Source organism: Lissotriton helveticus, chromosome 3_1, assembly GCF_964261635.1.
Source record: "Lissotriton helveticus chromosome 3_1, aLisHel1.1, whole genome shotgun sequence".
Taxonomy (NCBI): Eukaryota; Metazoa; Chordata; class Amphibia; order Caudata; family Salamandridae; genus Lissotriton; species Lissotriton helveticus.
In genome coordinates, this window is record NC_136061.1 from 273606475 (window position 1) to 273623630 (window position 17156).

The following is a 17156-nucleotide window of genomic DNA, read 5'->3' on the forward strand; positions in this document are numbered from 1 at the left end:
CGGGGGCATGGGGGGTGCACATGGGGGGGTACCTATGGTACCCCCTGCCTTTCAAGAACAACGTAGCTGGCACCGCGCGGTGCCTGTCACGTTGTGCTTTGAAAAGCACAACATGCATTTTAGCATTGCGGCAGGGCGGTGCTGGCAATGTTAAAAATGCGGGATGCGCCCGCAAGTGTGGCGGGCGCATCCTAATGGGGTGTGCGGGACAGACGCTAGCATTGCGGGCAGTCCCATTCCCCACTGGTATGGCGGCAGACAAAGTCCGCCCGCCATACTAATGTGCCCCTGAGTGTGGTGGTGGAATGTAAGTTGGTGGTCTCACCTACCTTCTCCCCAGTGAGAGCAAAAACACCCTGGTCTTACCCTGGTGCAAGGAGGAGAAATGCTTTATTTCTCCTAGTTTTTGCAGTTTCTATGTGTGCTGCATTGTGCAGTCTACATAAAAACAACAAAATGCCAAGCATTATTGTTTATGTGCAGGAAGGAGCTTATTTACAAACCCCTTGCGCTACCGGTTCTTTACTTTTAATATGGGAAAAAGTGACTTACCGTCAGCACAAGGGGCTTGTAAATAAGACAATATATGTTTTGTGCAATATGTTAAGAAAAACACAGTTTGAAATGTAAGGATGTGTGACCTTTAATTCTTACATATAATGCAACTAATTAAAGCACTGAGTTTAAAGTCATAAGGCCACTAGACTTGGTCAAAAAATGTGCGTGTTTTTCTTTTTCTTTTTAATAAACTCAATGATCAATTATATGTTTGTCTCTTTTTGTCTTTAGTTCAGGTTGACTTCATCGAGAACATGAACATGAACATTTCAGGTGGCGGCCTCCCCAAGTTGTACAGAACTGTCCAGTTTCATCTGCACTGGGGTACCAAGGAAAAAGGGGGATCAGAACATTTGATTGACAGCAGGAGATACCCAGCAGAGGTGCTTGTCATGTGTATTCTCTATGATACTTCTCACTAAAGAGGGAGGGAGAAATGTTGTACTGGCTATAAGAACCTCAGCTTCACCAGCTTATAATCAAAGCAACAAGGCGGTCTGAACCTAACAAAATTCATACAATACCTATTCCCTATCCATTCAATAGAGATGAAAAAAGTGAAACAGTTCTTAAATGAACCCTTACCCACATGCTAGTCTTATGGCATGCAGGGCCAGACTGGCTGTAGCGGGCACCGGGCAATCCCCCGGTGTGCCACAAGGGTGGGGGCCGGTTTTGGGCCCCTGGGGGCCGTTTTTGTTACAGGGCCGTTTTTGCAGCATAGCTGCAAAATCGTCCCTGTAACAAAATCGGCAGAAAACCGGCCCCGGCAAAGAGCTCGGCGGCACCCCCAAAACCCCCTGGGGGGAGGGGAGGGAGGCGGCCGAGCGCTTTGCCAGGGCCGGTTTTGGTTCCCAGTCCGGCCCTGATGGCATGCTTCATCATAGGATTCTCACCCGGCGAGATGCTAAAAACCGGGTGGGCTCTACAACTTCAGTACGGTGTTCAGTCTTTAAATGCCCTGCCAACCGAGTGACTATCTAAAATGGTTGTGTGACAACATTTACACAAACCAGAGCAAAGTGTAGATAAACTATTAACTTCCCAGGTCAAAACTTGTTTTTCACTAGAAAGTTGTATAAACGTAACCAAAGTAGTGCTTTTCATTACTTTGCAACAAGGGAGCATTACATGGGATTCCCATGTGACCATCCATGGTTTTTCATGCAAAGCTCTATCTACTAACAGTTTTAGACTGGGCCTTGCAGCACAAAATGAACCTCCTTGAGGCAGGCGCAAAGTAAAAGTTTATTTTTCTCAACATTGTTCCAACTTCGCATGTGTGCTACACTGCACAGTACAAATACTAAGGGGCCTATTAGGATGGCCCGTCATCCTACTGGGGTTTGGGACCGCCTGCCATAAGGGTGGGGATCCCGTGGGGGGTATTAGGATGTGCCCGCCACTGTGGCGGGCACATCCTGCATTTTTAGCATTATGGCGGGCGGTGCTCTCAGCACCACCCGCCACAATGCTAAAAATGCATTAATGCATTTGCATAGACAAAGCGGCAGGCACCGCGCGGTGCCTGCCGCTTTGTCTATGCAAATTCAGGGGGGTACCACAGGTACCCCCTCGTGTGCACCCCCCACCTCTCCTTCACTCTGGGGGCCCGCAGGGACCCCCCAGAGTGAAGATCGCATGCCTTTCCGTGGCGGCATCGCCGCCGCGGAAAGGCATCTAAAGCAGCCCATCATAATATGGCTGGCGGTGTCTATTAGACACCGCCACCATATTAAACCTTTTCAGCCCCGGTCGCAAGGCGACCGGGCGGAAAAGCGGCGGACGGTCTTTACGTCCGCCGCTGTCCCCCCCGCCATCCTAATATGGTGGGGGGAATTTAGGTGCGGTGTGGTGAGTATCCCACCCTATTCCTTACAACTTGTAATGAGAGCCAATTTATTTTCAACCTGTTAATTTTTCTTCAACTTTCGCCCATGAAACCCAGGAACCCAGTTGTGCCTACTCATTTTCTAATCTAGAACTCAGAGGATAATTTATAAAATGATGACAATATAGACTACTTTATGTTTGAGATTAAAAGTTAAAGTGAGTGTTTGGACAGTTTCTAGCACTGACTCGTGCAGGGGCTTATAGAGATAAAACTCAAAAACTTTGACCAGAGAAATATTGGAGCACATGTATGTTGTATGTTTTTTTTTTTTAAGCGCACAATCACCCGTAAGGGTCTCTAGGCGCTGGGGGCCGTGGGAAGATTAAGCGAGCTATTGCCCAGAGTCACATGGTGCTGGGCTAACCTGCTGCCGGAGCCGGGGATCGAACCGTGGTCCCCAGATTCCAGCGTCAGTCGCCCTGGCCGCGGCGCCATATTGTATATCAGTTTGTTGGTTGTTATGAAGCATATTTGTGGGAAATACTTATGTGAACAATTGTATTGAGTAAAACTTTGTGCTTTTGCCACTCCACAAGAGGTGGTTTGTTTATACATAATTGAATAAACATAGCAAAAAAGAGAGATTTATTAATTCACTAACTATGTATGCATTTTCTTATAGCTTCACATTGTCCATAAAATAAATGGCACTGCTGCTGCAAATGAGAAGGAACTTGCAGTGTTAGGATTCGTTTTTGAAGTAAGTCTTTCAGATATGTTGTAGAGAACTTCAGATGCATAGGAAAAAACACTTGTCCCTGAATTATACTATTATCCAAAATGTTGATCATTATCAACACAAACATGTATGTGAACTCTGACTGCAAATTGATTGTCATAACAGGCGATGAATTATACTTTAAGTTTAAACACTGAATAGACTTTATTCTCTGTTAATGTGAATTCCATAATTGTTGCAACACGTTTGCTCAAATAGTTGGTTAGTGTAGTCTTACTTTTGTCCCAATGGACAAAGTAAACCCTCAGGTCAAGGGACACACACCGGCTGCTGGCATAATTTTCAATAACATCAGGCTGCGGAGCTTTTACATTGCATGAGCAGTATTGCTAGGTGGACAGGGATTAATATTTCATCGAGTTTTGAACTTACAAAATGTGCTGTAAAACGCAGATGTAAAAAAAAAAATGCCTTAACACTAAATCAAAAAGAATCGCCCCATATCTGTCTACCAGCTTTACTTGTTTTCATGTAAGTTACCTTTACACAACAGTGTAGTCGTAATGTAGTTTTCCAGGTGCAAGAGAATTGGTAATGTGCTGATAGTCAAAACATATGGTATTTGATGTCTTTTTTTGTTACAAGCATTTATTTAAATGTGATCAATGGCCAGACATACTAATATATGTGGGTAGAGTGCAGGTGACCTGACATAGCGTAGAAATCTGTGGCTGGTGAAATATTTTCTTCACTACTTAATATTTCTGAACGAGAAAGCAGCTCTTGATACAGAAGGCTACACAGGCCAAAACTCTTAGTGGTCAGTGGGAAGCATACATTGCTCAGGTGGTTGTGCTGCGCCTGTGTGTAGCCTTCAGGTAGAGGGGGCACTAGCTTTATACTCAAGGTCTCTGCAAGGGTTACATTTCGGTGCTTCTGTGAAAAACCATCCACTTAATTTTGTATCACTTTTGCCCTGCCTTAAAGGCATAGTACATGGACCCCAAACTATCCACATTATGTTGTAGGTCTTGGCTACAGTCAGCTTTAGAGGTTGACATGACCTATTGTTTCCAATACATGACACATACATGGAACCCCTTGCTCATGATTTGATGGCTTTGTTGTCTTTCTGACCTCCCTGCTTCTGATTCAGTGACTTACCTCGCTATTTCTTCCTCATAGTGTCTCGATTGGTTGAAGCATGCTTCCACTGCTGATGTTGTAATTAGCCTTAAAGTGCATGTGACAGACAATTTTGCACTTCCCTCTCTCCCTGTTTTTCTTTCCACCTCTTGTTTTCACTCCCTCCCTCTCTTATTCAGCCCTTACGCCTTGTATCCCCACCTGTCCTGCTTCCTGCTCATCATCCGTTTTCATTTTTTGGGCGCTGGCAATGTTTTCGGTGCATGGCTATCTTAAAATAAGCTTTTAACCATTTCAACATGTCCGCCTGCATGCGTGCATGTATACACATCTATGACAGGCATCTTTCACTATATATTGGTTTATTTTTACCAATCCCATTCGAGGATGGCCCTCACGGAAGTGCATGCATTCGCAGCAGCCATCTTTGAACAAGATTTGTAAACATTAAATAAAATGATTTTGAAGACAGCTAGCATGGATGCATGCTCACACACAGTGGTCATCTTTTGATGCATTTTATTTTTTTAAACCAAACTAAAACTGGCTGCTGCAGATTTGTGTGTATGCGCAACAGCATCTACCAAAATACAAAATTAATTGGTAAAGCCAATAGGTTTCACAACTGAGATGCTTGAAGCACCCACATTCCCCATAGCCAAACACAACGCTGCATTACAACGCTGCAATGCAGCGTTGTGATTGGTCAGGCGCTCAGACGGGGACTGGGAGGCTCTGCATGTTTCTCACCAAGCTGTCGGACATGGTGGGGGACAAGCGGAGTGCGCAGGACTGCTTGGGCGGCCCGAGACCGCTGGCCAAGCAGTTGTGCGCACTTCAGGAGTGAAAACCACTCCTCTCCCTACTCCGTCAGCCCCGCCCCGCCCGATAGCCACTAAAGTATATAGGAAAAATAAAATGATAGCAATAGTTATCATTTTATTTTTCCTTTTGTTAAGTGGGGCGACGCTTCTCAACCTTAGCGGAGGAGCCGCCACTGTAAATGTGGCTGGAATGATGAGTTTAAATGCCGAAATCAGTGTGGTAACACGGATTTCTGCATGTGATCCCTCATTCCATATGGACTTACGAGGTTTTACCTGTGATCCCATGATTGTACCTGGACCAGGTAGCACCAATACCTTTGGTATCAGTAATGCTGAGTGCAGTATTATCACTACTAAATACCAGTCCATTCACAATCAGAGCCTAATGGTTAATTCTCTGTGTAAATGTCTTTGTAAGTGCCCAGTGTTGGCAGCAGGCTGGTATGACGTCAATAAAACCACGTTTGTTTTGTTTTTTCAGAAAGCTGAGAACGATAATGAGAAGTACGAGCCCTTGATTAATGCACTGAATGATATTCCACATGAAGGTAAATCCTTTGAGTTCCAGGTTTATTTAATTATTGAAGTACTTCATTCTGATAAACTCCAGTCCTGTTATGGATTGTTTCACCAGCAAAGAGGAAAGCGACAGAATGTAAGCGGAGAGAAGATGTAGCCTTACGGCTAGAGCTGTTGACGTCATACCTGGGGAACCGGCTTCGAGTCTCGGCAACGATGCTCAACATCCTGTGATTCTGGGCAAATCACTAAATCTCCCCGTGCCTAATAAGAATGAATGTGTTCTTGTGTAACGAAACTGGCGCTACGTAACTCTAAAAAAAGATAGAGGGGCATATTACCAAGCAATAGCGATAATTATCGCTATTGCTTGGTTAGAGACAAAATTTTACCGCTGAGCTGCGGCGATTTTTATCGCAGATAAACCTTGGTATTACCAAGGTTTATCGCAAATGCGATAAAAACGGCCGCAATGCATGAATATTGCTGAAAAGTCAGCGATATTCATGCATTACCGAGCTAATACTCTTAGCCATGTTATCCACCTCCCATTGGATAACATGGCTAAGAACTGCTCAGGGCAGGTGTTAGCTTTTGGAGATATTCGCGCTTAGCGCGAATATCTCCAAAAGTTGGTAATAGGAGATAGCAATGTTAGCGACTGTTTCCAGTCGCTAACATCTTGGCACGCCCACTTTGCATGTCATTAGTGATAAATATCACTGACATGCAAAGTGGGGCCCAAGATGGTCGCTATCTCCTACTAGCTGTCGCTAACTGGTGTTAGCGACAGCTAGGTAATAGGGAGATAATTTTATCTCCGCTTTCTTGGCTTTTAAAGCCAAAAAAGCGGAAATAAACCCCTTGATAATATGCCCCATAGAGTCCTCTGAGGAATGATAACAGCATTTTCTGCAAGATTCAATTAAACCATGAAAGAATTAAGCTGTAATGGTTGGGGAGGGTCTTTTAGGCCTCTTCCTATAAAGATTTGATATTCCTTTATTTTTAAAGAAAAGTCGATGAACAGGTTTTCTTGGACAATTAAATCCTTGTATAACTTGAAGAAAAGTACAGAGGCTAATACTTAAGTGGGTCCACACTCTCAGATTAAATAAGCAGTGGCAAAGTGAATAGGTGCTTCACAGATTGCTATCATTTTGATTTTGTCCATGCTTGTTTGCTTCGTCATGTTCTTGTAAAACTTTATTGTTGGGGAAGCTGGTGAGTCTCCATCAATATAACAAATCTCACTGTGGCTGTGGCTAAAAGCAAAACTTGTGTTTGCTTTCTAAAACACACACATTGCCATAGCAGTCTATAGCACTGATAAGAAAATCTTTGGACCTCATTTACAAGGCCATTGCGCTTCACTTTCTTTGACTGGGACAGCGCAGGTGCAGTGTGCCTACCCATATTTACAAGGCCACGTAAAGTCTGTGACTTTTCATGGCCCTGTAAATATGGGCCTCTTTCACGCATTACTCTGAGTGAAAGGGGCGTTCCATTGGGTGTTGCTGTGGGTGCTCCCACGAAACAACCACGGAGCCTGACGCATTCCCAGATTTATAAAGGTTTGGAAATGCGTCAGAATCCTATGCCTCCCCAGACTGGCGCAACGAGGAGAAATACTTTCCTTTCTCCTCGTTTATTTCTCTTTCTATGCGTGCTGCCTTCTGCAGCATGCATAGAAAGAGGAAAATGCCATCAATTATTGTTTTTGTGCAGGAAGGTGCCCCTTCCTCCACAAAAACAATCCTTCCCACAATGCAGGCACCCTTGCAACATGACGCAATGCTGTCTGTGCTGGCGCATGGCAGCCAATTGCGAGCCAGCACAGGGGAAATCACACAGGTGTGTCATATTATTGTTAATACGACGCACCCCTGAGCTTTAAAATTACGCAGCTCGGCACAACAAAATGGCTTGTGGCGTCGCACTGCATAATTTTTTGGGTAAATTAGGCCCTTAGTGTGCAGATGTGCTCCTTGTGTTAGAATAGCGAAGGTAGCCAATGGCTCAAGTGGGTTGGCTCAATGCCCATAGTGTATGCTGTAATGGGCAGAGGAAAATGTGAATGATACAAAGACTGACCAATATATTAAGAGGGCTGGAAGAAAGTCCCGGTAGGTATTGTATTTAACATTTTCGAAAATCAAAAGGTTTTGGCTAATGACAGACAAAACAATCATTGGCAAAGTCAATAGGTCTCACAAATTCAAGAGTTGTTGGCTTTGCCAATATGTTTTAGCCATGTTGTTCACCAGCGTGGCTGCTGTTAAGCATGGCTAAAAGTTAGTGGGGTAAAGGAGAGTGCCCTGGAGTGTTGTGGAGTAGGGGGAGTATTAAGTAGTGGCATAGAACGTCGTGGAGTGGTGTAGAGTAAAGCTGAGTGGCATAGTGGAGTGAAGTGGCGTGTCATGGGCTGGCGTAGAGTGGACTGACGTAGAGAGTTGTGGAGTGTTTTGGAGGGAGTAGAATGCCATGGAGTGGAAGAGGGTGGAGTGGAGTAGAGTGTCATAGTCTAGAGGCTCATAGAGTGTCAAAGTGGAGTAAAGTTTCATGGAGTGGAGTGGCATAGAGTGTCAAAGTTGCTTTGAGCAAAATGGAGTGGCATAGATGGTGTTGGTGGGGTGTATTAGAGTGGTGTAGAGTAGAGTGGTGTAGCGTGGAATAGATTGTTGTGGAGGGGTGTGGCATAGAGTGGAGGAGTGTAGTAGAGTGGTTATTCCTTTTTTTGAAACTTTATTTTCCCTATTCCATTGTCTGCCAACTTCTCCCCCCTGCCCACTGGTCGCAGCTGATCTCTCTGCTAGCCAGAGTGGTGGTCTTTTAGAAAGCGGTGTATTTTGGAGAAAATATGTATGTGGTGTTCAGAGAATCTGGTGGAAGAGGTTTTGTTTGGCAAAGTTTGGTTCTTTGGTATTATTCGGGCAAACACCCTCAGCGATAACCATCCTTTGGCTTTTATTATGGCAAATATTGTATGTATAATCATCGCCTCTTTGAGTATTCAACTTTTGTGTTTTATTAGTTTTAGTTTTTGAAGTTATGATTTTAATGTTAAATGTGTGTAATATCTTTAACATAACGTCTGTTTATATCTGGTAATACATTTGAATATTTTTTTTTACTTTTTAAATGTATTTATTGGTGGGGTATTGGGTTTGTAGGCAAATAGGGCGGTAAGTATTTTTTTATTCATTTTAAAATGTTTATCATATGTTTACTTTTGTTAATTTACTTATTAAATACATACATTATTTTTGTTGTTAGTCATTTAATCAAGACTTTCAAATACAATGGCAATTATTAATTGTAATTGTTAATTAGATTAATGGTTATGTGAATTCTTTAATTGATTTTAATAATTAGTATATTACTTGGTTGCACTTTTTTAAACAAATTATTTATTTGTAATATTTGTTACATTAATGTGTATTGTTAAATATTTTCAAGTATTATTTTAATTGTTTCTATGAGTGTTAGTTGTTTGGGGTAGCTTGTGGAGAAATGTTTTAAAAATTGATATTGTGTAATGTTTTCAATAGATGAATATTTGTAAGGTATTTTTCTATTCATACTTGCTAATGCATCAGCTTAATTTGTAATTATTTAAACCCCTTGTAATGAAAAAATATATATTTTATGTTAATATTTTAAGTATATGTATATATATATATATATATATATATATACATATATATATATATATTTATATATATTATATATATATATATATATATATATATATATATATATATATATATATATATATATATATATATATATATATATATATATATATATATATATATATATATATATATTTGTTTAAATTTAGGGGTGGAATATAACATTATTTTTCAAATCTACCACTGGAATGGGAATAGTAAATTTGATTCCTTCAAAGTCAACCGCTTTCCCTAACACTTTCACTTACGTTGGAGTGGGAATAGAACATCAGTCGCCTCAAACGTCCAACACATTCCTTGCTGTTGCCAGGTTGGAGTGGGAGTAGTAAATATGACCCCTACAAAGTCAAACACTTTCCCAACTTTGCTCAGGTTGAAGTAGGAATAGCAATTTTGACCCCTTCAAAGTATAACATTTACCAAACTGTTGCTTTGTTTGGAGTGGAAGAGTAAATCTGACCCCTCCAAAGTCCAACACTTTGGAGCTTATTACGAGTCTGGCGGTCCACTGACCGCCAGACACATAGGGGCGGCGCAGTGGTGACGATCTTGTGACTGTCCTATTAGGACCAGGGTGGTCAGGCCATACTGGGACCAACGCAACTGCCAAGGATCAGAGATCCCTGGCCGTGGCACAGCAATTTTGAGGCTGCAATATGCTGGAGGAGCCACTGCAGCCCTGCCAAATGCATTAGCAATGTTTGTGGCATCAGGTAGTACGAGAAAGCTACACAAAGCTGGTGGTATATGTGACAGATGCATTAATAGGGTAGCGCCAGCCAAAGATGCAGCTTTGGAATGTTGTTTTTACTGCTGTGAGGTCAATGGTGCATAATAACTTATAGTGAACACTATCGTCACATTACAGTAGAGAACAATGGCTTTGAGATTCCACTGCTGCTTTTAGTAAGGCAAGCCCATATACACACCTAGGTTTTAAAGTGGTGTCAACAGCTGACTCAACAAGTTTAATATTTGAATTCCTCACCTGACGGTACCGACACATATCTGTGGCACCTTTATCAAATTACTTGGTTATAGGTTTAGGAAGCATTTTAGCCATAATACAATCATCACTCTTTGAAAAAGCAGACTCTTGAGCTTTTCTTTAAGTGGGCTTGGTGCCAATGAACTACTACAAGGGCAGTCTACCACTTGCATCATCTGGCTCACCCTTTGCTCTCCTGTCGGTGCCTTTGGTACCCCTGTTGTCATAGTTTTATGTCAGAATATCATTAGGGGTGAAACGGTTCGCCCACAGAATTGGTATCATTCGGCGACTCTGCATTACTCTAACCTGGCATATTCTGCCAATCGCCGCATGGTTGAATGTTTTCATGCAAGGCTCCAGAAATGTGAATATGATCGAGATTTGGCATCCCCATGCGCCATTTTCTAACACGGGGACGGTCACAGTCAGTGGGCTGCTTCTCCAGTAGATTTGCTGCCTCTCAAGTACATTTTCTACAAAAACGGCAGCAAAATCATCTTGAATGGCGCAAGCTCTTGTGTACCACATTGTGTGCTTCGCACTGATTTTTCAACGCTACTCGTACTACTGGCACTAGATTGCAGCACGAGAAGCATGACATGCATATTTTCCACCCGTTGGTGGAACTCTGCGAGATCTTGCTGAGCTTTTGTGTAACTCTGCCAAATTCCACATAGTGAGAACCATAAGTTCCGCCCACCCCTAAATGTATTGTACAGAAATATTGTCTAACTTAAATATATTTACGTCAGTCAATATTCTAACAACAATATTCTAGTACCAGAACCTCAGGGTGCATTGAGGCAGAAGCAGAAACAGAAAGTAAACAGGCTTCAAGACAATTGTTTACTATGTGTAGCTTGCATTCCCTGCCTTAACCTAGACCCACAGCACGATGTAGGGGCCTGAGACTAGGACCAAATCTGTGATGTCATCAATGGGCCTGATATCACTTCTACTACACTTGCATTTTGGTGAATTGCTATCCATGAGCTTCACCATGGGTGATAATAGGAGTCCAGCTGTGGCTCACTGAGTGGCACATGGGGACAGATGAAATGAAAGAAATTAAAACAACATTTATAAAGCACGTGTTTACCCGAGGGCATCCCAGCGCTATGGGCAGAGCCGATTAAAGCTGAGGCGGGATAATTTGTAAAAAAGCCAAATTTTAAGCAACTTGCGGAAAACCATATGGTTGGGTTCCTTTCGTAGTTGCAGATGGAGTGAGTTACATAGTTTAGCGGCATTGAAAGAAAAACGACGGCCGCCGCTTCTAGCCCTCTTAATTCTGGGGACATAGGCTAGATGGAGATCATAAGAGCGAAGGGCTCTGTTAGCTAGGTAGGGCTGGACCAAGGAAGAAATAATAGTTGGACCTTTTCCCCCTATCAACCTGTGGGTAATACACAGGGCTTTGAACTGGATTCTTTCCAAGACTGGAAGCCAGTGCAGAGCTTTTAATGCTGGCCTTGCAGTTTGGCGGCTATGAATTCCCATAAGAATCCTGGCAGCACAGTTCTGCATGGTTTGAAGTTTGGCCAACACCAAGCAAGGGGCACCAAGGTATAAGGCATTTCCGTAGCCCAAGCGAGATAAAATAAGAGCTTGGACTACAAGCTTTCTGACCTGAGGTGGTAACAAAGGAAGCACTTTGCGCAGCACTCTTAGAATGCCAAAGCAAGAGCCGACAACCTTTCTGGCTTGAGTTTTAAAACCGAGCTCAGAGTCAAGCCAGACACCAAGGCTCTTTATCTCTGATTTAGGGACAGGCATAGAGCCCATTCATGTAGGCCAGGTGGAGACTATTTCAGAGAGAGATGGATTTCCAAGGAGCATAAGCTCAGTTACGATGCGGTTGAAAAAATGAATCTAGCAAGAGTCACTAGTCCTTCATCCTTGAGTGTTTCCAATGAAACAGGATGTGTCTGCTGCTGGAAGGGGAGAGTATCCAAATTTACCTTTCTGTATTTTTTTTTAATGGAATTAAATAAAATAGTAAAGTTTAAGATTTGCTAAAATATCCCACTAATCACAGAATAGTGACATTGTTGAATTAGACTGAATTTACATAACGTGCAATACAGATATGGGATTTTGAGTCAGCTAATGGGTCCCTGCTATTCTCTACCTGAGAGAGACTAGAAAATGCCACTGGCCACAGTTAAAAGGATGAATTTAACGTTTTCAGGGAGGATTCGAATGTAACACCAACAAATTACGTGTCAAAACATTCTAGAGATGCAACATGTCATAACAAATAATTTAGTTTCCCATAACTCTTCTCTGTATACAGTAACATTTGATTGATTCAGCTGCAACAATTTATATTCCAAGCAGAGTATTAACATAGACAAAATAAAGCCCAATCTCATCAACTGATTGATGGCTTCTGTGTAAAATGACACATAAAGCAGTCTTTAAGTTTCTTATCAACCGCCAATTTTATTTGGTACACTTCATTGGACCGTTAATGCGGTCTGTATGTATTCGACAAGTTCAGAGCATATGTTTCTTTTTTGAAAGACTTTTAAAAAACATTCTTCTTTTCAGTGCTAATGGCCTTTTATCTATATGTTCTGCCTAGATAACCATTTAATGGAGTATTTTATTAGTCACGCCTAGTGTTGGGAGGCATATTCTCTGGTCGTTTGTGTTCAATGGAAATCATGGTTTCATTTGCTGACATCTTTTTTTCCAATTATCTTCAGGTAACACCACTGTGATTGGCCGCTTAAAGTTAAAAGATCTGATCCCAGAAGAGGGAAAGCTTGATCGCTATTTTCGATACAATGGATCCCTAACCACGCCTAGCTGCAATGAAACCGTGCTTTGGACGGTCTTTGAGGAACCAATTCCACTAAGTCAAAGACAGGTAATGCCACCGTGAAATGCTAGACTTATTAGGCTATGCAAATAAAAATATTTGCTTCATACACTTGTGCACTCTAAGAGTCATAGGGCCTGATTAAAGTTTGGTGGAGAGGTTACTCTGTCCCAAACATGACGGATATCCCATTTGCCGTATTACAAATAACAAACCGCCAAACTCTAAATCAGTCCCTAATTCATATATATGACAATATTGTTAAGACATTCTTATAGTGTATGGAGTTTGAACTAGTCAGTTTCATTGGCTGATTCAGGGGACACTCTTTGTATCACATTTCAATTATGATCGGCTGAGTTAGGCTACATCTCTGACCGATCAGTTGCAGCTTTTATCATTAACCAGTCTGATTGATTGATAGATGTTGGGGGTTTTGAATCTATCCATCTATTCTCTCTCTTTTCTCCATCTCTGATCACGTTCGCTCTACCTCCCCTTCACTTGCTTTCTAGAAGCCTCCCTGCCTTCCGTAATGAATCTGTTATCTCAGGAGAAAGTGACACAGTCACAAAGAGTGTGCCTCTGCTTTCAGATCCAGCCTCCAAGGGCTCCAGGCCACTGGAGAAATGCCCAGTGAAGTACAAGGTCTTTCTGGCTCTTTTCCAGTATAATTGGCACACAATGCAGCTCGATACAATTTACTTTATCCCTCATGGATGTATGACGGTACAACGCGTGCTTTTACAACGCGTACCGTTACGACGCAGGTTTTACAACGCAAGTCGTTACAACGACTTGCGCTGGGGGGCGCTGGATAGTCAATAGTTTAATTTACTATTCCAACTCTAGTCCCCGTGGATAGTAGGGAAGTTGTTGGATAGTAAATTAAACTATTACCTATCCTAGAGCGCCCTCCAGCGAAAGTCGTTGTAATGACTTTCGTTGTTAAACCTGCGTCGTAACGGTACTTCGTTGTAAAAGTTCTGTTGTAAAGGACGTTCCCCTCCCTCATGCATGTGGTTATACCTTTCAGTATATATGAGTTCTAAAAAATAATTGGTGGTGGTATACTAAACTTATGATGATGCAACAAATGTATATACACACACATAACACACACACATGTATTTATATGTTTGTGGACTATGTGAGTGTGGTCTCAAGGCTCAGACGGGGTATGGGGGTGCACGCAGATCCCAGAGGATTACGGAGCTCCATCAAAAAGCCAGGTCTTGAGGTCCTTCAAGAACTTGGGGAGTGACAGAGTCTGTCAAAGGTGGAGACTTGTGGGGTGGTACTTCCACCCCGCATGGCAACAGATCACATCAGATGCTTGGGTTCTAGACATAAATCAGTATGGTTACAGCCTAGAACTCTGCACAACACTACCAGTCATCCCCCCACACAAGCACTTCCTCAGTGGTGAACACTTCTTCAAGAAGAGGCTCAAGTTCTACTTCACTATCAGTGGGGTAAAGGATTCTGCTCCCTAAACTTCCATATCCTCAAAAAAGACCGCATGCTTAGACCCATTCTAGATCTGAGTCCCCTCACAGATACATCCTATCAGAACACTTGTATATGGTGACATTGAAGGATGTCATACCTATCCTCCAGAGAAGTGACTATATAGTGGCACTTTATCTCAAAGTCACATACTTCCACATCTCAATCCACACAGCCCATCAACAGTACCTGAGATTTGTGAATAATGGGCAGTGCTTTCAATTCAAAGCATTACCACCACCCTAATGGTCTTCTTTATCAAGTGCCTGGCAGTGGTTGCCATACATCTAAGGAGGAGGGGCATCCATGTGCCCCCTACCACGACAACTTGCTGATCAAGAGTGCAAGCCTCAAAAAGGGCCTAGAGCGCACCCAAGTACCATCTTACTTCTCCGCAATCTGGGCTTTACCATGAAGTCAGTCTCACACACACGTGCTGCCTCTTTGTCACCTAGCCCAGCCAATTTGTCATTGGGCCATTTGCCAAAGACTTCACCTGATGGCAGAATACCTTCCGGGAGTGCAGATTTCATCAACAGGTCCATGAGTGGGATCTCAACCTGCACATATTACATCGCTGTGGCACCACCAACGTGGATCTGTTCTCTGCTCCAAAGAAAGCGAAATGCCCAAATGTTGCCTCTATGTATTCACACCCTCGGTCCCAGAACAACACTCTGTGGATGAACTGGTCAGGGATACATGCCATCGGTACTCCACCCTATTAGAGATGTCCATCAGTCCCCAAGAAACTCCCCAACAGGCCGGACCTTCTCACTCGGCACCAGGTACAGATACGACACCCTGATCCCAAATACCTCAATCTTACGCTATGGAACCTGAAGTCTTAAAATTCTGGTACCTAAGAATTCCACAAGAATGCATGGACGTTCTGCAGAAAGCCCGTACACCGATTTCCTGTGCATTCTATGCTGAGAAATGGAAACGCTTTCTAGACTATTGTAAAGCAAACAATACACAGCCACTCAGACTGGCTGTCCAAGACATCATCACATATTTACTTCATCTAAAGAGAGCAGCATTACCTTATATTTTCAAATATATTCATTTAACAGCAGTCATGGCATGTATGCAAAACGGGGAACACTTTTCCCTGTTTCGCATTCTTTTGATTAAAGCTTTCATGGAGGGCCTTAAAAGAATCATCTCTCCAAGAACACCACCAGGTACTATATAGAACTTTACCATTGTGCTCACCAGGCTCATGGATCCGCCATTAGGAACCCATGCATTCATGTTAACTTCAATACCTCTCTTGGAATGTCGCTTTTCTAGCAGCAATAACCTCCATTATGTCAGTAAGATACAGGCCCTCATGCTGCAGCAACCCTTCATAGAAGTCTACAAAGATATTGTAATTCAGAGTTCAAGTCATAGGTTTTCCCTAAAGTAGTCGAGCAGGTACCACCTCACCCAAATCATAGAGCTCCCTATGCTCTTCCCCCACCAGGACTCGGTCTCAAAGAGAGCGCTACATACATTAGATGTAAAATGTGCACTCATGAATTATATTGACAGTACCAAACCTTTCCATAAAATGGGCCAACTGTTCATTATCTTTGCAAAACCACATGAGGAAAAAAACAATATCTAAGGTGGGTATCGCCAGGTGGATAGTAAGGGCCATTCATACCTGCTACCACAAGCCTAAAAGAACCCTTCCGGTATAACCCAGGACTCACTGTACACATAAAAAGGCAGCCTCTACGGTGTTTTTAGGTAATATTCCTCTAGCCAACATTTGTTAAACAGCTACATGGTCAACCCTAAACATGTTCACTAAATACTATTATGTTGATGTCCTAGCCTGATAGTAAGCAACAATTGGCCAAACAAAGACTCTCTTTCAGACATTTAAATTAAATTTGTAGACTTATGTAGCGCAGCATATTACCCATGAGGGTATCCAGGCACTGTCCATGGACACAGGGAAATTAAGTGATTTGCCCAGAATCACAGGTTGTTGAGCTGACACAGAGACTCAAACCCAAATCCCCAGCGCTCGAGTTTGCAGCTGTGTCTGCTGCGCCACATCTTCACACTATCCACCACTCTTGGGATGTACTACTTTTTATTTCCTGCTAGGCATGTGTGTCTACAGAGGCACATGCTATGAGCGGAGAATGTTACTAACCCTGTAAGCATCTGTTTTTAGTGTAGCTTATTCGTACATTCACATGCATGCGCCCACCTCCTGGGACGCGTAACGATGTATTCTCAGATGTCTTCCCCTTCCAACTTCTCACAATTTACTCCCATGCTTTAGGCAATACACATGTGCATCATAACATAATATGTCACCACCCCATATAATACTCTCACCCGTTGCGCGAAAAAACTATCGAACATGTAGTTGATGCCCACAACGTAAGGGAGGAACCACTATACCTCTTGACTTGAAATACTTTTTGGGGAAAAAACAACTTGCAAGTGTCAACGCCCAAGAGATGGCAGTAGTATGCTAAGCATGTGAATCTATAGCACTACACG

At 42.6% G+C, this 17156-nt stretch overlaps 1 protein-coding gene across 1 annotated transcript in view; it reads left to right on the forward strand.

Moving 5' to 3' along the window:
* The window catches only part of CA4 (carbonic anhydrase 4), a 66610-nt gene that overhangs the window by 46049 nt on the left and 3405 nt on the right, over positions 1-17156 (forward strand). The window contains exons 4-7 of the mRNA XM_078679801.1: positions 790-941; positions 3075-3152; positions 5586-5652; positions 13021-13184. Of these exons, the coding sequence (XP_078535927.1) occupies positions 790-941; positions 3075-3152; positions 5586-5652; positions 13021-13184 (461 nt within the window). The remainder of the gene's footprint in view (positions 1-789; positions 942-3074; positions 3153-5585; positions 5653-13020; positions 13185-17156) is intronic.